Below are 21604 nucleotides of genomic sequence, written 5' to 3'. Positions count from 1 at the left end.
GAATTATAATTTATGTATCAAAAAGTTAATTCATTTTTAGAGTACAATTCAATGGTTTGATTTTAGAATGCAGTTGACTCAATAGCAAGTAAGAGATCTTTATATTAACCTCCTTAGTTTTCCACTTGATTATTTTAACGGTCCACTTAATCTTCATTTAAAAGAAACACTAAATTAAATTATATTTTTAAATTACATGTGAAAACTTTTTTATAAAGACTCCCTAATAGAGAATTGCTAATTGAGTTGAGAAAAATCTAGGTGGCCTTTAGGTAAGTGAATTTTTTTTAAGAGAGAGAGAATTTTAGTATTTATTTGTTTTTATTTTTTAGTTTTCAGCGGACACAACATCTTTGTTTGTATGTGGTGCTGAGGATCAAACCCGGGCAGCACGCATGCCAGGGGAGCATGCTATCGCTTGAGCTACATCCCCAGCCCCATGTGAAAACTTTCATGGGTACAAAAAAGGTAAAGAATACAAGTAGAGGTACTGATCTATGGCATGTGTGATACACACTAGGATGGCTGTCAGGCTAACAGCCAAACCTGCAAATGTTCTTCAGTTGTGATTATGTTCATGGTGTCCACAAGGCATTAGTTAACACTTTAGACTAAAACTATATTACATTTTAATTTAAAAGAATGAAAATTAAGATAAATTAAAATCCTCATGTAACTATGCTATTATTTAGATTTCTTTCCTCAAAGATGTTCTCTGAGAATATGATACATGCCATTCTGTAACACATACAACACAATAGAGCTGTTTCCATAAAATATCTAAAGAACAAACATAATCTAGTTTTAAGATCTGAGACTATACTGTATTTATATGCAACACCTTAATACACTTTTACATTCAGAACCTGATTTTTTAGCTTAAATAAATCTTGTTCTCTTAAACTTTGTCATCCACTGCTTCTCCTGACTCAGACAGAGATACATTGATTGGTATTTGGGTACACAGATAGAGACACCCACCAAAATTTTTTGCTTGTCTTTTGTTTTTGTTTTTGTGGAAATCAATGGGGAGAGAGATGTGTGTGCAATTTTCTATGTTTGACATATTAATAATTTAGTTGCAACTTCAATTGTTTAAAAACAATTGCCCACTGGCCAGTGGTATCTACCCTGATGGGTAAATAAAACCAGGAAATCTTCATATTCAATCCTCTTAAGGATTATTGGTTCATTCTCTTCATTGGATTACTTCCACATCTCCCATGGACAAAAGCCACAAAGGGAAGAAAAAATGTTTCAACAGCTCTCACCTATGCTGAAGTCTTCTAGAATGCCCAACTACCCCCATGGAAAGATTAAAGTCTGAATGGGGCAGATATACATGTTGGTATGGACTTGTTTATAAAATTCCATCTATTGTTAAATTATCTGTTACATTTGAAACAACCCCTAGCTGATCACTTTCATGTGCCTGGCAGTTGATAGCACTTTCACTTAACACCTCTCTTCCCTTCCTTCCTTCATTCTTTCCTACTTTTGTTCCTTTCTTCTTTCCTTCATCCTATTTGCCTGCCTTCCTGATTTTTCTACCATTCTATCTTCCTGCCTTTGCTTATATTTTAATTGATAAAATTATATATATTTATAGTGTACAAATTATATATATTTATGATGTACAAATATATATATTTTCATATATGTTGTGGGATGGCTAAGTCAAGCTATTTTACATGCATTCTCTAAAAAATTTGCCATTTTTTGTAGTTAGAACATGTAAAATCTGCTGTCTCCACAACATTGAAGTATACAATATACTGTTGCTAGCTATGATGTTAAATAGATTCTCTTGTGTAACTACAACTTTTTGCCTTTTGACCAACTTTGCCCATATTCTCTCACCTCCCACCATCTGATAACTACATTATACTCTGTTTTTATGAATTCTACTTTTCTAGATTCCACATATTATTAAGATCATGCAGTATTTGTCTTTCTGTGAGTGAGGACTCCCCTTCACATAATGTGCTCTAGGTTCTTCCAACCTGACACAAATGACATGATTACCATTTCTTTGTGTTGATGAAATACAGAATCTGATACCTGGGACAATGGAAATGAAAAATTATTCGGTGGTGTCAGAATTTGTATTGCATGGACTCTGTTCTTCACAATATCTACAAAAATTTTTCTTTGTATTTTTCTCTGGGATGTATGTGGCCATTTTTCTGGGTAACCTCCTCACTGTGGTCACTGTAATTTCTGCCCCCAACTTGCAGTCCTCCCCTATGTACTTCCTGCTAGGGAATCTGTCCTTCTTGGATATGTGGCTGTCCTCATTTGCCACCCCCAAGATGATCAGAGATTTCCTTACTGATAGAAAGATAATCTCCTTTGGAGGATGTATGTTTCAAATCTTTCTCTTGCACTTTACTGGAGGGGCTGAGATGGTGCTGCTGGTTTCCATGGCCTATGACAGATACGTGGCCATATGTAAACCCTTGCACTATATGACAATGATGAGCCGGCAGACTTGCATCAAGCTGGTGCTCATTTCCTGGGTCATTGGATTTCTGCATTCCATCAGTCAAATTGCCTTCACTGTGAATTTACCTTACTGCGGCCCCAATGAGGTGGACAGCTTCTTCTGTGACCTTCCTCTGGTGATCAAACTTGCCTGCATGGACACCTATGTCTTGGGTATACTAATGATCTCGGACAGTGGCTTGATTTCCGTCAGCTGTTTCCTGCTGGTCATGATCTCCTACACTGCCATCCTCCTCAGTGTCCGGCAGCGTGCTGCAGGAAGCGTCACCAAAGCTCTGTCCACTTGCTCTGCCCATATCATGGTGGTCACACTCTTCTTTGGGCCCTGCATTTTCATTTACCTGTGGCCTTTTAGTAGGTTTTCTGTGGACAAGCTCTTGTCTGTGTTTTACACTATTTTCACTCCACTCTTGAACCCCCTTATCTACACATTGAGAAATGAGGAGATGAAAACAGCTATGAAGAAAATGCGGAACCAAGTTGTGACTTTTCACTGACTTCCTGCTTTCCATGGTCTCTCATGCTTCCACTTATTCAGGAGATATAGATTCTTAAATATGATTCTTATCAAAGATTTCTTTCTGACTTGTGTTTACATAATTATAATATGTTCTGTAAAAGGTGATTCACTTCAACAAAATTATTTATATAATTCATATACATATATACATATATATATATGAATGCCTATGTAAGATGATGCATAATCGTCACCCATATACATTTTAAAGTTAACTCTATGATTACCTTTCTTGTTAAAACAAGATTTATGTTACTAGTTATTTTGCTTAAAATGTTGATACAAAATTAATTTTCATTTCATAGTCATAGCCTAATATAGCAATGGGAAATATTCAAAACATGATATATTTGGCACTCAGAGGATAGCCTGGGATTAAATAATAAATGCCCTCTGCATTTGTATCCTGATTTTCATAAGCTTTAGAGGACAAAATAGTTCACTAATTCAAGATATTATCAATTTTAAAAATCATATTTTTCCTTGTGTATATTATGCTTAATGCTTTTATTTAAAAAAATGCTTGCAACTGATAGGCAATTTCAGTAGTTAGCTATAACATGGGAAAATCCATATTTATTAAAAATGCATTTTATGGCTAAATTATTAGGTGTAATAAGCTAATATGTTACAGTTAATATGAATTTGGTTATTAAATTAATACATTTCACCCAAAGTTGATTCTCAATAAGCACTGCATCTTTTACTGAGCTGATCCTACCCTTTGGGCCATCATTTAATAGGAAGTATGTTCTTGGATTCCACAAATTCAGATCTTATGCTGAATTTTTGTTTTTATTTTTTATTGGCCCTTTTTAGTTATACATAACATTAGGATTCATTTTGTCCTACTTATAAAATCATGGAATATGATTTTCTCAAATTCAGTTCCTATTACTTCCTCTTCTCTCTCTCCTCTTCCCTTCTCTTGTTTTCTTTTCTCTACTGTTCTTTCTGCTATTTACTTATAGGTTTTCTTTTAAAATTAGTGTCTTTGGATGTACATGATGGTAAGATTCACTGTAGCATATTTATACATGTACATAGGAAAGTTCCTCCTTTATCCCATCCCCCTTCCCTCCCACTCAATCCCCTTCATATACTCCACTGATTTTTCTTCTGTCTTGATAGAATCCCCCCTTTTTTCCTCTTTTCTTTTCTCTCCCTCTTCTTCTTAATCTCTCTCTCTCTCTCTCTCCCTCCCTCCCTCCCTCCCTCCCTCCCTCCCTCCCTCCTTCTTTCTCATTGTCTTGTTCCCCTCACCCCCTTTACTTTGGACTTGTTCCTGAATACTACAAAGACTCTCATAAACAACAGTTGAATTTGATTTTAAATAAATTAACCTTCAGAAATTCAAGCAATTTTCTCATAGGTTGACTTGGAAACATCAAACTAAAGGAAAGGATTAGAAATTGAATAAATTAAATAACCAGATGAAACTTCCAAAATTGTTGAATAGTCTTCAATCAGAGAAACATGCTGTGGGTATTCTCTGACATCCCTTATTACTGCAACTCTACACATGTGCATAAATATAATAGAACATACAAGAATTCCAATTTTGTCTTAAGATTATATCCTTTACCTGCTATTATAACAATACTGTATTTCTATTGTATAGACTTTGCACATAATTAATTTTCATAATCAGTTACATTTATGTATATGAACATTTAAAGAGCTTAAGAGGATGTCAATGTTTGCCTTAGTTATTGATATAATACTGACTATTGACAGTAATAGACTTTAGAGGTATTTTTATTTGATTTTTTATTAGATTAATTTTACATGTTAGTATGAGTCCATCCCATTTATTGATTCTTGGTTTTAATTCTTGCACTATAGGAGTCTTATTAAGGAAGTTAGGGCCTAATCCCACATGATGAAGATTAGGGCCTACTTTTTCTTCTATTAGACGCAGAGTTTCTGGTTGTCTTCCTAGGATCTTGATCCACTTTGAGTTGAGTTTTGTGCATGGTGAGAGAGAGAATTTTAATTTCATTTTGTTGCATATAGATTTCCAGTTTTCCCAGCACCATTTAATGAAGAGGCTATCTTTTCTCCAATGCATGTTTTTGGTGCCTTCGTCTTATATAAGATAATTGCACATAGCCACATCAATGTTTATAGCAGCACAATTCACAATAGCTAAACTGTGGAACCAACCTAGATGCCCTTCAGTAGATGAATGGATTAAAAAATGTTGCATACATACACAATGGAATATTATTCAGCAATAAAAGATTTAAAAAATTATGGCATTTGCATGTAAATGGGTGCAGTTGGAGAAGATAATGCTAAGTGAAGTTAGCCAATCCCCAAAAAACAAATAGTGAATGCTATCTCTGATATAAGGTGACTGACTTATAGTGGGGTAGGAAGAGGGAGCATGGGAAAAATAGACTAACTCTAGATAGGGCAGAGGGGTGGGGAGGGAAGGGAGGGGGCAGGGGATTAGCAAAGGTGGTGGAATGTGATGAACATCATTATCTAAAGTACATGTATGAAGACATGAATTGGTGTGAAAATACTTTATATAAAAACAGAGATATGAAAAATTGTGTTCTTTATGTGTAATAAGAATTGTGATCCATGCTGCTGTCATGTATTTAAAAATAAAAGCAATTGAAAAACAAAAACCAAAAAAACAAAAAATTTTTACATGTTAATGGTGCTCTGTGTGAAATTTAACATTTCAATACATGCATCAGCATATATGAATCAAATCCAGCATCCCTCTATTCAACTTTTTTCCCCACATCCAGTGCTTTTTTTTTCATGATCCTCCTGCCTTAACCTTTTGAGTTGCTGGTATTATAGGTTTGTGCCACAGTGTCTGGTCCTTTATTCGCTCTTTCTACTTTCTAGTATTCACTATTTCATAATCAGGTTGACAATTTTTAAAATTCTGCATGTGAGAAAGAACAGGTTATACTTCTCTATGGATTTGGCTTTTCCTTAACACAATGTCCTCCTGTCTTATCCATTTTGCCTCCAAGAGCAGCTTTTCATTATTCTTTATGGTTTAATAATATTTCATTTTGCACATATACCATATTTTGTTTATCCATTTTTCCATTGATGTGTGTACCTAGATTAATTCTGTATCTTGGCTATTATGAGTAGTCAGATACTTATGGCATGAGGTTATTTCCTTGTTAAACTGATTTAGTTACATTTGGAGATATACCAAGAAGTAGGATAGCTGGATCACATGATAGCTCATTTTTTTAGTTTCTTGAGGAAAATTAATATTGTTCTACATGTTTGTACCATCTTTATCATCAAAATGAAACAGATACTATTTATACATATAGTTATTAAATAAATAAATATTTTTGAACACGTACTATATTCATATTTTAGACACTGAACTAGTTTTGGAAGTAGAATATTTAAGAACATATATTCCAAGACTCTCAAATCTTTCAGTTTAATGGAATGAAGGCAAGTAGACAGGAACAAAATATACATAGGACATGTTGTAAAAGCCCATGAAAGGAAACAACCTAGGTTTATAGTTAGGGAAAGGGAAATGTGTGTGTGTGTGTGTGTGTGCTCGCACGTGCACGCACGCACATGTGTGTTTTCAGCACAGGAACACTCACATAGAAAGTTCCTTAATATCTGATCACATGAGGTTTCAAACCTCTTAGAACTATCCAGTGACTCATACTCCATTTCTAATCTCTATTCCAGTTTCCATCTTTCTTTGACCAATTCATATTCATTCCTGAGGATGAATATGAATCATTGCACTGTCAGTCTAGGTGCGGACATCTCGGGGTTTAGTTAGTTGTGTAAGCTGATATGCATGGCTGTTGCATGTATTAGTGAAACTCAAGTACAAGAAATCATCAGTTTCTGTTTTGTGAAAATTATGGGTTCTGGTATGGAACTTGTCATTGTCAGTTCAGAGGAAGCCACAAATTGCAAATTAAAGAAATTACTATCTGTGGAAGTGTTTGTGAAATTCATTTCCCATTCAACTCAGGGTTCTTAACCACTGAGCAACATCCCCAGCCCTTTTTATTTTATTTTTTATTTTGGGATAAGTTCTTGCTAATTTCATGAGGCTAGCTTCAAACTTGAGATTCTCCTGCCTCAGCCTCCCGAGTTGCTGGAATTATGGGCATGGGCCACCACACCTGGCTCATTTCCCATTTTTTAATGAGGTGATTTAAATCGTGATACAGTGTAGGCTTTTTTTAAAAAGCAAGCAAGCCAGCCTCAGTGTGGCTTACCTGTAATCCCAGCTACTGGGAGTCTGAAGCAGAAAGATTGCAAGTCTGAGGCCAGCCTGGCAACAGTGATACCCCACACTCAAACATAAAATTCAAATAATATGGCTTTGTAATTGACATTAGGATTTAAATTGTAGGAATTTTAATTGTAGGAATTAATCTCAGAAGTCTGCTTTTCACTGTAAGCTGCCTCAACTCACTCTTAATCACTACTAGCATTAAAAATTATTGGATAATTGCTAATGTCAACCACTTGCACTAAATACTGTTTAGAAAGATTTTCTTATGAGAAAATGCTCTATTAAGGGAGCAGGATGTGTTACCAGAAGTATATCACTAGGATATACTAATTCTAATAATGCAACCTCCTAAAATATATTGTTTATGGCTAAAAGACAAGGTCAATAAGAAATTTCTGAGAAGTTCAAGGAATCTGACATATTCCTTCTTCTCTTTAACTGCAATCATTGATAGATCAACTGATTCTTCTTCTAATTCTCTGTGACATATCAATGTTTCTCTTCAACATGGATATTAAAATAAATTTTAAATCAAATTATTTAACTGAAGCATTTTACTATTGTAAGTAATTCCTACATATTCAGTTCTCAAATAAAACCTCAACATTTCAGGATATTTTTTGGAAGTAAAATTTTATTTCTATGTAGAAGAATTTTTTTTCTACTAAAGATTGAACCATGGGATGCATTTATTTATTGAATAATTATATATATATATATATATATATATATATATATATATATATATAGTATCTGTTTCATTTTGATGATAAAGATGGTACAAACATGTAGAACAATATCAATTTTCCTCAAGTTACATCTTCAGCACCCCCTCCATCTCTTTCTTTGATTTTTTATTTTAAGACAGGTCTCACTAAATTTCTTAAGGCCATGTTAATTTGTCCAACCTGAATTTGGGATACTCCTGCCTCAGCCTCCCAAGTCACTGAGGCTATAGGTTCAAATCACATCTCCAGGCTTCATTTTTATCTCTTCTTTGATTTCAGATGACATTTGAAGAAAAGGTTAGAAAAGACTTTCATAGAATAAAACTACATACTTTCAACCACTGGCTCTCCAGGTATCTCCCCTTCCATTGAGAATAACCTGGGGACCCTATCCAAGGAAGTGCCTCACTGCATTAAGGGCAGATCTCTGCAGAGTATTGCAGCTCTCATTGGTGGGCTATGCCCTCCAATGTGGTAGCAGACTCTAGCAGTTCACTGTTAATTTATTCTTCTTCCTGGGTTTTTATCCCCTAAATTCCAAAGAATGAACTCTGCTGACCAGGATGAGTGAGTATAACAGTAGGATTTATTGAAGAACAGGAACAGAATTCTTGCAGTGCAAGAAGGAACGTGGTAGCAGGTTTCCCCCACCAAGTGTGCTAGTCTAGTGCTTTATATAGCACTTGGTTCATTGCTATTGGTCCAAACTTTTGTTAATTAGAGCTTGGAAATGGTACTAACACTATTGATCAATTCTTGAGTCACAACTTCATTCAATTTGCTCCATTTCCATTTTTCTCATGGCAGATCAGGAAGGGGGAGGTTGAAGTCATTGGATGGATGCTGCTTGGAGCAGGCTTCTGCAGCAGGCATCAGAACAGCGCCCAGGCCTGGCCTATGAAGGATGACAGGTTGGCATGACTTGGCTATCCTGAGCTCACCTCAGTGCTATCCTCACCCATGCCTACCAGGAGAGCTCCACATGGCCATAGGCTATGCCTGCCAACCATACCTCAACTTACTGAGGCCACCACTCAGCTGCTCCACTGATTCATCATTCCATTGCCACTTCTTGGCAGGGACCAGGAGGCTGGCTGCACAGCTTGGCATTTGGGGAGTCATGCCAGTGGTGGAATTATTAAAGTACCAACCAAATTCAAATATAGACCCATCTGATTCCATACTCACCTTCCCATAGATAGAGTCAGTATTCATAGTTGTGTATATTATGAATTAGATTACTTAATTATCTGCTCAACATTGAGATATTTTATGGAATTCTATCATAATAATAGTGGTATATCCATATGAGCTTTGGTTGGTGTCAGGTATTGGGTTTGAGTTGCTTTTTATAATAATGTCATCAACTCCTGTTTACTCAGAGTTCCCAATGCCTCAAAAAAGTGTACTAGTTATGTTTCCAAGTGTGGGAAAAGGTTAGAACTTTGAAATATTCTTCCCTAGTCAACATCACATGGATGACATATAAAGCCTTCTACACTAATTCAACACATTTTTTGGTCTCTATTTTATTCATTTTACTTTAGCTATAGTAACAATTTTAGAAATATAACGAGAATAAAGATAAAATTACAATCTTTAATGATTACCAAATGCTCTTGTCTTCTATCTCTATTTGTGACAAAACCAGTTGCTGAATTTGCTTTTATCATCCCCTGAATAAATATGGTGTTAAAATGAAAGTTTATTCATATTTTAGATTTATATTTTATTTGTATTGTTTGTTCTAAACTTGAATATCAATTTAGTTTTCCTTTCTTTGAATATAAAGACTCATTATGCAGTAAAACAGGTCTATGACTTAATGTAACTCTAAGGATTCAAGGGGTGATAGTGATATAAACTGTGCCCAATAATTGACAAAGGTGAAAGTACCATATACTCTTTCCTATACACTTTACAGTGTCCTCCACAAACTAGTGACAGTGCATCAAACTGTTGCTACATTAAGGTAAATCCACCAGTTCAGAGTTTCATCATTTATACTTTTTTCATATTGAAAAAATCAACTTTAATGAATAAATATTTGTTGAACACTGCTATGAGCCACATACCAACTCAGACCCACTCACATCCTGTGCCTTTTTAATTTTCATAACAGCATTAAGAAGTAGGTCATTCTAGTCATGGAAGAGAAGAGGAAATTAGGGCTCCCATGTTCTAGCTGATTCATCCAGATTCACTTGGCTGAGAATTAAAAGAGGAGTATTTGAACCCACAATTATTAGATGATTGCTCCCTCACTTTCCCTTCTAGATATCAGTGGTGTGGTGAGGTGACAAAACTGACAAATATATCCCATTAACTAACAAATATATCCCATTCATAAATGTAAATCATTAACTCATCAAACATTTATCTTTTAAAATATTTAGTGAGAATAAGAAACACAAATTTCTCATTCAGTGGAATGTAATGAGAATAATTTGAAACTGAAAAGAAAGTAAAGTCTGTAGCTAAGCAAATAAGAAGCTATTGAGAGCTCAGAAAGAATAGGTTGTGGCAGTTTGTAGTGACAAACTGAGCACAAAGAGATCATGGAATGAAATTTTATCAGATGAAGAGATAAAATTTTAAAACACAAATCAATAGGAAAACAGAAACTATATTTGATTCAGTCAAGAAAAGAAAGCAGAATACAGAACAAGTCAGCAATCACGCACAGTTTAGATATAAAGCCAGAAGCAGTGGCATTGTGACTTAATGGAAGACAATTAAACATAGAGGCTTCTGCCTCCTGATTCATTAGTCAAAAAGCAACTGTGGTATTCTCATAGTCTCTGTCTGCTATCAAAAACTCACTTCAGTGTCTCATGTCTCCTATTTTTTCCAAAGTCTATTCCTATCCCATAGCTTTCGCATGGCGGACTTGACCTCTTTGTTCCGAAGTGTGTAGATGAGGGGGTTTAGCATGGGGGTAATGACATTGTAGAGTACAGATATCATCTTGTCCAAGGAGAAAGTGGAGAAAGGGCGGGCATAGATGAAAATACAGGGTCCAAAAAAGAGTGTTACCACCATGAGGTGGGATGCACAGGTGGAGAGAGCTTTTCTCCTTCCTTCCTTGGAGCGAATCTTAACCAGGATAGTGGTGTAGGAACAAATCAGCACCACAAAGGAGCTGGTTGATATCAATCCACTGTTAGATACCATGAGAAGTTCAATGACAAAGGTGTCTGCACATGCAAGTTTGATGACAGGGGGGACATCACAGAAGAAGTTATCCACCTGGTTTGGCCCACAAAAGGGCAAACGGATGGTGAGGATGGTCTGGACAGTGGAGTGCACAAATCCTCCCATCCATGAGGCAGCCACTAACACGCAGCATAAACCTCGACTCATGACAGTAGTATAGTGCAGAGGGCGACAGATTGCTACATAGCGATCATAAGCCATCACTGTGAGCAGGAACATTTCAGCTGCCCCTACAAAATGCAGGAAGAAGAGTTGCACAATGCACTGGTTGTAGGGAATGAGCTTTTTATTATCAAGGAAGTCAGCCAGAAGCTTAGGGGTTGTTACTGTTGAATAACACAGATCAAGGAATGAGAGGTTACCAAGAAGGAAGTACATAGGCGATGAATTTAGGTAGTTATCAGAGGCCACTGTCACCATGATGAGGACATTGCCTACCCATGTGGACACATAAAAGAAAAGAAATAATAAAAATAGCCCTGCCTCAATAGATGAATTTTCTGAGAATCCTGCCAGAGCAAACTCTTTCACCCTTTCTGTTTGGTTTTCATCCATTTGACTTGGTTTTACCTAGATAAAAAATATTGAATGACAGAACATTAGCAGCATTCAAAATAGATATGTCACATCAAATACAAAAATCTTATTTCTAAAGAGACACATAGTAAATCAAAATTTAGATATTAGAGAATTTTCTTTGTTTTAGCATACATATTTTACATCTCTAAATTTATGAACAGGATACTTTCCATTTAGGGAAATCAACAAGAATAAAAGTTTGAAAGAAAACTAAAAACTAAATAAATGTTAGCTTAAATAAAATGTTTGTCAATAAAGACAATTATGCAAATAAAAATATTATATAATTTTACACTGAAACTTTAAAATATGAAGGAATATATGAAGTAAAGTGACAACATTTAAAAACTATCTTGGTAAAATTATATTTACAAAAATATTTGTTAAACTAAGAAAAATGGTTATATCATGAAGAAAAAGAAGACAAGACTATATTTAAAATGCAATAAATTGTATATACATGGAAAACTAAACTATTTAAGAAAGTACATTAAAACTAATGATAAAACATGGAAGTTTATTCTGACAATTGGAATTTTCTTCTTAGTCCTGGATAATTTCTAATTTCACAATGAATTCAACCACATTTCTGATAAATATATAAGCTTTTTTGAGAATTCATGTAGTAATACATATCTTCAAGGTTTATGACATTATTTAATTTTATGTGAAAACCATATATGTTTTTATTTTCTCTCTTTGTGCAATTTAACTATTACTTGTTAAGATTTAATTAAATTACAGGTAAAAATTTCACTTAATTAAAATTTTGGAACTTGTTTTAAGAACAATGTCATAGTTTAGGTATAACATCAAATAATCTCAGGTTGTTATAAAGCAAGTTTTAAATGATAGATTTGTTTTTCAACAAATTTTCACTTTATTAAGTTTCATATGTTTAATTTTTTATCTAACTATCAAAATAATGAATGTTTTTTAATATAATTTATAAAACTTAAAAATATGAAGAAAATACTTTTCTTACAATGCCAAAAAACAAACACTGTTAATTTTGGCAATCCATATATTCTTAAAACTTATTCTTTTTTAAAAACTCAGTTTGATTTTACAACTGATACATGATTGCATATGCAATATTATATGCTTTTGGAAAAGACCACAGGTGGCATTAAATGCTGATCCTCAAAGTGACTACTAATGATAAGAACATGAAGACCAGTTTTCAGTATAACAAATTTTAAGCCAAATTACTTACCTTCTTTTTGTAAAAGATAGATTTTTAGTCTTGTACTCACGTGTTATGGGCACACTAAAACTATAGAAATATCTTACATATTATATAATTAAAAAGATAAATGAATTAGGAAGTAAGTCCCTATTTACACTGGCCAACAATATGGAATTTTGACATTTAGAGATTTAGGAATTCAGACATTCACAATCCAATAACAAAGGGAATTGTTACAATGTTTTAATCACAACCTTGAGGGTGTAAAATGGGGATTTGAGAATCCTTACATATTACTGTTCGAACATTGGCACATCTGGGGGAGAACTTGGTACTTTATTTTAGATGTAAAAGTTTTACAACATCTTGAAAGAGACTCAACTTCTAGGATTTATAGCATAAATTTTCAAATAAAAATGATCAATAATAGCATTGCTTAAATAATCAATATTAGAAAGCACTCCAGAAGTCCATCAACAGTGTAATAATTTAAAAATGAAAATATGTATAAGATACAATATTAACTTTAAAATGTGAATATAGTATATATAGATAATAGCATTTTAATGAAAAATAATGCATATATGTATAAGTTTTATACAAATTTAAGGGAACCATAAATTCATTAAACTATCAACACTACTTGTCACTATTGGCTTATAAAATTTACCTTCCACACCATACCACACAAATATGTACAATTATTTCATGTTAATTAAAAAGAAAAAAGCCTATAAAAGGTAATGAGGTTAAATCAGATTCGAATGCATACATAACTAGTATTTAGTAATCAAGGACTTCAAATCAGAGAATTGCTTGTTTTCTATATAACTGTGGGGGGATTTTTTTAAATTCATAAATAACAAGGTTTGTGATAGTCACTAACTATACTGGCTCACAATCTACCACATAGACAGATTCTCTACCACACAAAATATTTTGAGTTATAGCAGCACTGAAACCAAGATAGATAAGTATTGATCAGGAAATTTACTACAGATGAACTGGACTGGAAATATATTCAAAATCACATTTGAAATTCTGACAAACTCACTTCACCAGGGAGACAAGAACATGTCTCTCAACCTTTTCCTACCAGTCCCTTCAATATATGCTTGAAGAATCTCTAGCAAAATTTGAGAGAAGAGAAACAGCCAGATAGATTTGATATTAAAATGTACCATAAACCTACAGTAATTGGTGTGGTTCTTTACTTTCCATAAACAAGAATGATAAATAGATGGAAGAAACCCAGAGAGTTCAGAATAAAGGCAATTATTTAAAAGGTGCTGTTGACGATAAAGTGATTTTCAAATCATTGGGAAGTTCTTTGGAGAAGGACTGGTTAGCTACTAGAGACATACAAAAAAATAAATTCAAATGTTTAAAGCATTTAAATAATAGTTCAAAAAATAAAATGTCTAAAGAAATATATAAGTGAGTATATGTGGCTCAATGTATTTTATATTATTAGTGAAACATTTTAAAGGATCGTGATAAAGCATAAATCACAGAAGAAAGTAGATTTTATTCGATGAAGATGAGCAAACTCCCTTTATTATCTCAAAAACACAAGTGCCAGAGGCAAAAGCTGAACTGGAGAAATGAAGATGCATGTATGTTCTTAATATAAAAGATTACATTGATGTTCTTATTATCAGTAAGGAAAGTTTCAAGAGCCAAAATAAAATATGAATGTTTAAGAAAATAGACAGATTTTTTAAACAAATGGTAAAAACTTAATTTCAGTAGAAAAATGCCTTGAGATGAATTCAAAGCATTTAAACAATTTACTTTGCATGGTGGAATGACAGAGCCTCTAATGATTTCTAATAGCTTTTTAATATTAACAAGTGTTCTGCAATAAATGTCTTACTTTTGAAATTGGAAAAAATATTTTATTTAAGAAAACATCACATGAAAATATCCTCAACTTTTTTTCTCCATACCTCACTGTCTTGTTTTTGAAGTTGAGACTGGAAGAAACTGAGACTGTTCAAGGTTTCTTTCACTTGCTCTTACTTAGGTCAGTCTTATGATCAAGTTCTACCAAAAAAAAAAAAAAAGAGAGAGAGAGAGATATGTCCCTTTTATTTTGAAGCTGACTAAGACAACATGAGAAATGTATCAATTAATGACCCTGGGAAAACCTTGTATGGTGTTAGTGAATTCCCTTAGCAATTAAAACTCTATGTAGTAAGCAAGCTAGAAACTTTAATTAGTGTATAAATTTTACTATAAAGAATAGACAAAAAAAAAGACATTAGCTTCCAAACAATATACTCATGTTTCCATGCATAGATATATATGTGAAAGCTGACTGTCTACTTAAAAAGTAGGTAACATTAACTCCTCAAAGATCTAAAGTAATAAAAATTTAAGAACATGGGCTGGCGTTGTGGCTCAGTGGTACAGCACTTGCCTCATATGCATGGGTCACTGGATTTGATTCCTAAGCACTACATAAATAAATAAAATGAAAGTATTAAGAAAATAAGAACATGATAAAGAGACCGGATATATTGCAATATATTTCAATTTATTATAGAAAATTTCTTAGAAAAATTTGGTGGCCATAAATATCATTTTCATTAATCCTATTATGTAACCAAAGATCAGGTTTTCAAACTTAATCAGTATTTCAGTTAGCTTTTTCATCAGTGTGACCAGAAGATCTGACAATTTCATGTATTTTGACTCATGGTTTCAGAGGTTGTGTCCATGGTCAGCCAAATCCATATCTCCAGGTCTGAAGTGAGGCAGAACAGCATGGTGGAACAGTGTCCCAGAGTGAAGCAGTGTGGGCATGGCAACCAGGAAACAGAGAGCTCTGTTTACCAGGAACAAAAGATAAACCCCAAAGATATGTCCCCAGTGACCTACTTCCTGCACCACACCCTACCTACCTACAGTGGCTGCCCAGTCAATTCACATCAGTGGATTAATTCATTGATTAGGTCAGACCTCATAATCTAATCATTTCACCTCTGAACATTCTAACATTGTCTCACACATGACCTTTCTGGGGGACACCTCATATCTAAGTGATCACAATTGGATATATTAGAAATAATTGCTTCTTAACAGTCACATCCTTCTGACTGCTGACATAACTAACTTTGTAATTTTTCTCTGCAATTAGCCTGTCTTGAATTTGGAAAAACTTATATTACTGTTTTGTAGACAGGATAGTTCATGGTTAATATGAAAGACATGTCTTATTTTTAATTGTTTGATCTCTTCCATGGCAAACAAGTCTACTAATTACTTTTTCCTTTCATTTAATAGCCTATGTTTATTATATCAGAAAATGGCCTATACAACCAAATATTTTGTCTATGGCTTTGAAATTCAGGTAAAAAATGTCTAAAGTTATTTAGTTGTCATTGGCTCTGAATTGATCACTTCACATGTTGATTTCTCAAATATGCATAGCTTAGAATTTTTTTAACTTTTAAGAATAAAAACACATCTATTAAAGGGATTAATGAAATGGAATAATGTTCTCATCTCACTATACCTATGGTTATATACATTTTACTCCTTATAACAGGAGATTTAAAATCACCTCAATTACCAATATAAATAAATGTGTTTTTGTTAAATATTAAAAAGATTTTAAAAATGACCTTTATAAATTACAAGATAAATATTAACTTGCATTAACCCACCATTCATGTAAAGGAAAATATTTTTTCTTATCTGTTTTTCTTAGTTTTATTTTTCTCCTTGGAAAATTAAACTATTGCATTTTTCTGATAATTCCAATATTAAGTAATTTATCTTCTGTAAGGAATTATTTAAAAGGCTTCTTTTAGACTATTGTATCAAGATGGTTATATTTATATTGTTCAACAAATTTCATATTTTTCAACAAGTCAAAAACCTGAATCCTTTTTATGTTCCTCAACTAAAATTCCTTTTCCTCTCAGATATAAAGGTATCTTCAATACACATATCACCCAAGGTTTTCATTTTGGACAAACAAAAGATTTCTTGTTTTATCAAATATTATGATTTTTTTCAGAATATTCTTTGTCAAAGAATGTTGAAGGAACAATGTTGTCTTGTTTATCTCTACCTTTTATAATTTTATGTTAATGTTTTCTAAGAGGTCTAACACTTATATGAAAACCTCTGCAATATAGTGTTTATTCAAAATGTGCCAACATCAAATTCTCATGTGTACTGGTAAATGACTCTATTTTTTTGGGGGGGTGGGGTGGTACTAGGGATTGAACTTAGGGTCACTCAATCTCTGAACCACATAACTTACCCTTTTTTAAAATTTTATTTAGAGACAGGGTCTCAGTTGCTTAGTGCCTTGCTGTTGCTGAGGCTGGCTTTGAATTCATGATCCTCCTGCCTCAGTCTCTGGAGCTATTGGAATTACAGGTATGAGCCATGGTAAATGTTTATATATGTATTTGCCAGTGTTCACACAGCCAAATTCAACACATAGAGCTTATACAAATTTTACATAGATGGAGAGAAGTAGAATCTGTGAAGACACAAAATAATGTAATAGGTAGATGAAATTGCTCTATCATCATGTTAGTTTTGCCTGTTCTATAAATACAATTAAATAGTACATACCATTTTGTAATGATTATACTTTAAAATTTCACTAAATACATGTGAGATTCATTCATATCATAAGTTTATTATTTTTCAATGTAATGTTGTATCCCACTGAGAACTAATCTACATTTTTTAAATACTTTCACCTCTTGTTGTTCACTTGTGGTATTTTCAGAGCTGCCATCAATAGTTTTGCACATTTCTTATGGACATAATCATTCAGTCCTCTTAGACATGTAACTTAGATTGAATTACTGGATGATGGGATAGGCATGAAACTGCCTAAGGATTTCCAATGTATTTGCACCATATTAAACTACCACTACTGTGGATGGGGTAGGAGGTGTCCCCCCAAAACCTCTTGTGTTAATGCAGAAATATTAAGAGGTGAAATTATTAGATCATAAGAACTATATCCTAATCAGTGGATTAATCCATTTATGCATTAATAATTTGAAAGAACTATTGGATGGTAGCCAGGGTTACTCCCTGCAAAGATTTATCTTTCTTGTGGCTCCTTCCCCTCTCCTACTGTTTCTTGGATGCTATATCCTGAGCTGCTTCCCTCCACCATGCTGTATTATTGTAATTCTCTGATTTACCTCAGGTCCAAAGCAATTGAATCAGCTGATCATGAACTAACCTCTAAAATCATGAACCCAAAATAAATTTTTTCTCCTCTAAGTTGTTCTTGTCAGGTATTTGGGTCACAACAATGAAACACTGACTAACATATAAATTAGTATTGGGAGCAGGGTCATTGCTGTAAATAACCTGATTAAGTGATTTAGAATTCTTTGGAAAATTTTTGTGGGAAGAGTTAGGAAAAGTTTAGAGAAACAGGATGGTTAATATTTACAATGTTATAAACATCTTAATGGGTGATTCTGGTGGGAACTCAGAAGACAAGAATTCCAATAGGAATGTGGACAATAAAGATTGTGGTTATAAGATATTAGAGGGAAGAGGGGACTGTATTGGGAATTGGACTAGAGGCCATGCATGTCATATTCTGGCAAAGAACTTGTCTATCTTTTTCCATGTCCTTAGACTTTGTGTGAGGCCATGTTGAAAGGTGATAGACTAATTAATCTGATGGAGGAAATTTCAAGGCAGCACAGCATTCAGGCAATAGCATGGGAATTGCTTTGGCATTTAGGCAAATTCACTGTAAGAATAAGGAATATAAAGTAGAGCAAAAAGATTTTTAAAACTTGCAGTACAGGCTGAAAAGTGTGTGTAAAACTGGGGCCAAGGAAGATATGGTTTTGATGAGATTATAGCCATGGTCAGCCAAATCCATATCTCCAGTAATGCTAAGTACTTTGAACAGAGACAATAAGAAAAATACATTGAGGGTGTCTCAGGAATTGGTGAGACCATACACAGCAGGCACAAGGGTAAAGTAAAAATTCCTTTTTGGAAGGCATTGTGGAGTTATCCTGATCACACAAAGGAGACTAGAAAGTTGTTTCTCCATGCTCAGTCACCTAGGCACTCAAAGGCCACTGCCAAAGCTGTGGTTCCAGGATTTCCAGCTGCTGCTCAAGCTGGTGGCAGATCTTGGAATCATCCATATGGAGCTGGTTCCAAAGTGTGTAAGATGCTGAAGTTGAGGGGTCACAGAGGCTTCCACCAAGATTTCAAAGGAAACCTGTGAGGCCAATTAAAGTGTAGCAGGGTCCACCACTGAGAGGGTGATGTGAAAATCAGTGAAGGCAAAGACAAAGGTGGGATGGAGACCTCAGGAATTAAAAGATGTCAATAATCTGGTCTGTCTGCCAAGAAAAAGTGCTGGGAGTGGAAAGAAGCAGGCCAAAAGAGAATCCATATGGGATACAACCACAAAGACCAAATGGGCAGGTCTGTCCAAGTTCTTTGAAGATCATATTTCACCAACATGTGATCAATATGACAGAAATGGAATCACATGAACTGTTTGCCTGGATGGATTTAGGTCTTGCGATGTTTTCCCTTCATTCTGTGCCCCATTCCTCCTTTTTGGAATGGGTATACTAACTCTGTATCATTGGATTTTGGGTGTATGTAATTTATTCTTGACAATAGGGTATCACAGCCAAGAGTTACCTAGAATCTCAGATAAGACTTTGGACTTGAACTTTGAGGCAGTCCTGGAACTGTTAAGATGATAGTGACTCTTGAAAATAGACTAAATCCATCTGGGATTGTGAAATGAACAAGAGATTTTAAAGGCCAGAGGAGAATGTTATGGTTTGCAAATGAGGTGTCCCCCCAAACCTCCAGTGTTAATACAAGAATGTTCAGAACTGAAATATTTGGATTGTGAGAGCAGTAATCTAATGAGTAGATTGATCCATTGGATGAATTAATAATTTGAAATAACTACTTTGCAGGATGGTAACTGTAGGCCTGTGAAGAATGACTGGAGTAGGCAGATCTTTGGGGGCATGCCCTAGAAGGGTTCATCTTCCCCATGGCCCCTTCCCCCTCTCCCTCTCAGCTTTCTGACTGCTATGTCCTGAGAAACTTTCCTCTGTTTCAACCTTCTGCCATATGTTGCTTCCTCTTAAACCATATCAATGAAGTCAAGGGCCCATGGACTCAAACTTCTTAAACCATTAGTACAGTCCACCATGGCCAGCACAGTGGATGGACTGTTAACTGATGAAGGCTGTGAGCCAGATTGAGAAAATTAATTAGAAATTATAAAAATAAGTCTTACTTGGTATGGTGGGCAATATTAGTTAGCATTTGTTCCACTCTTTGTAATAGAAAAGTAGTGTACTACAATAGACTGAAGTGTATCTGCCATTTCTGAACTGTATCTGCTGTATCTGTGAGTCTTTCCAGCAGAGTCACATTCAACTTTTGCGCACACATGTGTGCGCGCACACACACACACACACACACACAGACACACAAAGTTAGAAAATTTTTATTAATCTTTTTTTAAAAATTAATATAAAATTATAGCCCAAAAAAAGGAACCTGAATTTTAGTAACAGTATAATCTGCAACAGTGGCAGCGGCAGCAGCAGCAGTGGCAGTAGAAGAGATTTGATTTTTTGACTTTCTGTGGTTGTTGGTTGTTCTCAGTCTCACAGTGACAGAAGCTGCACATTTTTCAAAGGGATCAAGAAGCTGCTGGAGGCTTGGTTCTCCCGGCGGCAACTCAACGCAAACCAAGGGTCTGGGAATCTTCACACTAACCCAAGAATCTGAGTGGAATGTATTTTGAAGGATGTGAAATGTTCAATCCTAAATGTGACAAAAACTGACAAGCCAGAAGCTTATGTACTCAGTGAGAGTAACATGCTTGTCTCCAACAGAAGTTTCATTTTGAAGACATGTAGTTCCACCCTCTTGCTGAAAGCACTGGTTACCTGTTGAAGCTTGCTAGGGTTTACAGTGGATTTGACTCAATTCAAAGATTCTTTTATTCTTGTAAAACTTTCATGAAGTCTTCTCATCAAGGATACCCACACTGGAATTTACAAGAAGAAATAGAATTTCTTAATGCAATCTTCCTAAATGGAGCAGCATATTGTCTGAAGCATATAAATTCTGCTGTTGATAGTTTTATACTCTAGATTTTCTAGAGAGTCAGGTAACAAGTCAGCCAGATTAAACCTTGGATATATTCTAATGGGTGAGCTTGACCCACAAGTTATGGACCAGTTCTATATGAAAAGTTGTGAAAAAGTTGTGTTACTGCAAAGGATGAAACTTTTCAACACTTCCAAAAGTAATTCAATTTGGTTTCTGCAGGTGTCATCCAAAATTTCCCACATACCAGGCTTTTGTCCTCAGTAGGTGTTGGTCTCACCCTCACCATCTGGGACTGTTCTATTAAATTGCTGCAGGAATTTTACATCCAGTTACCTCCATATTCTAGAACTTTCTCTACTAAGGTTATTAAAACCAGTTTTTACTTCATACAGATTTTTTTGCAACAGCAATTAAATTTTCATTTCACAAGACAAATCCTTAAAAAATGATTCCAATTACTCACTTTGTGTAATACTCTTTTAATAATTGTT

The 21604-nt window shown here is 34.5% G+C and overlaps 2 protein-coding genes and 1 pseudogene across 2 annotated transcripts; 2 read left to right on the top strand and 1 right to left on the bottom strand.

Moving 5' to 3' along the window:
- The first annotated feature begins 2048 nt into the window (after window positions 1-2048).
- Window positions 2049-3002, top strand: LOC124104018 (olfactory receptor 4K14). Its single transcript, XM_046460698.1, has one exon. The coding sequence runs from the start codon at window positions 2070-2072 to the stop codon at window positions 3000-3002; it is 933 nt and encodes a 310-aa protein (XP_046316654.1). The 5' UTR covers window positions 2049-2069.
- A 7856-nt stretch (window positions 3003-10858) lies between these two features.
- Window positions 10859-11788, bottom strand: LOC124104684 (olfactory receptor 4Q2). The gene has a single exon (XM_046461751.1). The coding sequence runs from the start codon at window positions 11786-11788 to the stop codon at window positions 10859-10861; it is 930 nt and encodes a 309-aa protein (XP_046317707.1).
- Window positions 11789-19060: 7272 nt separating this feature from the next.
- LOC124104017 (S-adenosylmethionine decarboxylase proenzyme-like) lies at window positions 19061-21377 on the top strand (annotated as a pseudogene).
- Window positions 21378-21604: the final 227 nt, after the last annotated feature.

Source organism: Marmota monax, unplaced genomic scaffold, assembly GCF_021218885.2.
Source record: "Marmota monax isolate L192 unplaced genomic scaffold, Marmota_monax_Labrador192_F-V1.1 WCK01_AAM20220418_F8-fsc00001, whole genome shotgun sequence".
Lineage (NCBI taxonomy): Eukaryota > Metazoa > Chordata > Mammalia > Rodentia > Sciuridae > Marmota > Marmota monax.
The sequence above is the reverse complement of the archived record's forward strand: the minus strand, read 5'-3'. Positions and strand labels throughout refer to the sequence as shown.

Coding starts and splice junctions, on each gene's coding strand:
- LOC124104018 (XM_046460698.1), top strand. CDS start 2,070: ATGGAAATGAAAAATTATTCGGTGGTGTCAGAATTTGTATTGCATGGA.
- LOC124104684 (XM_046461751.1), bottom strand. CDS start 11,788: ATGGATGAAAACCAAACAGAAAGGGTGAAAGAGTTTGCTCTGGCAGGA.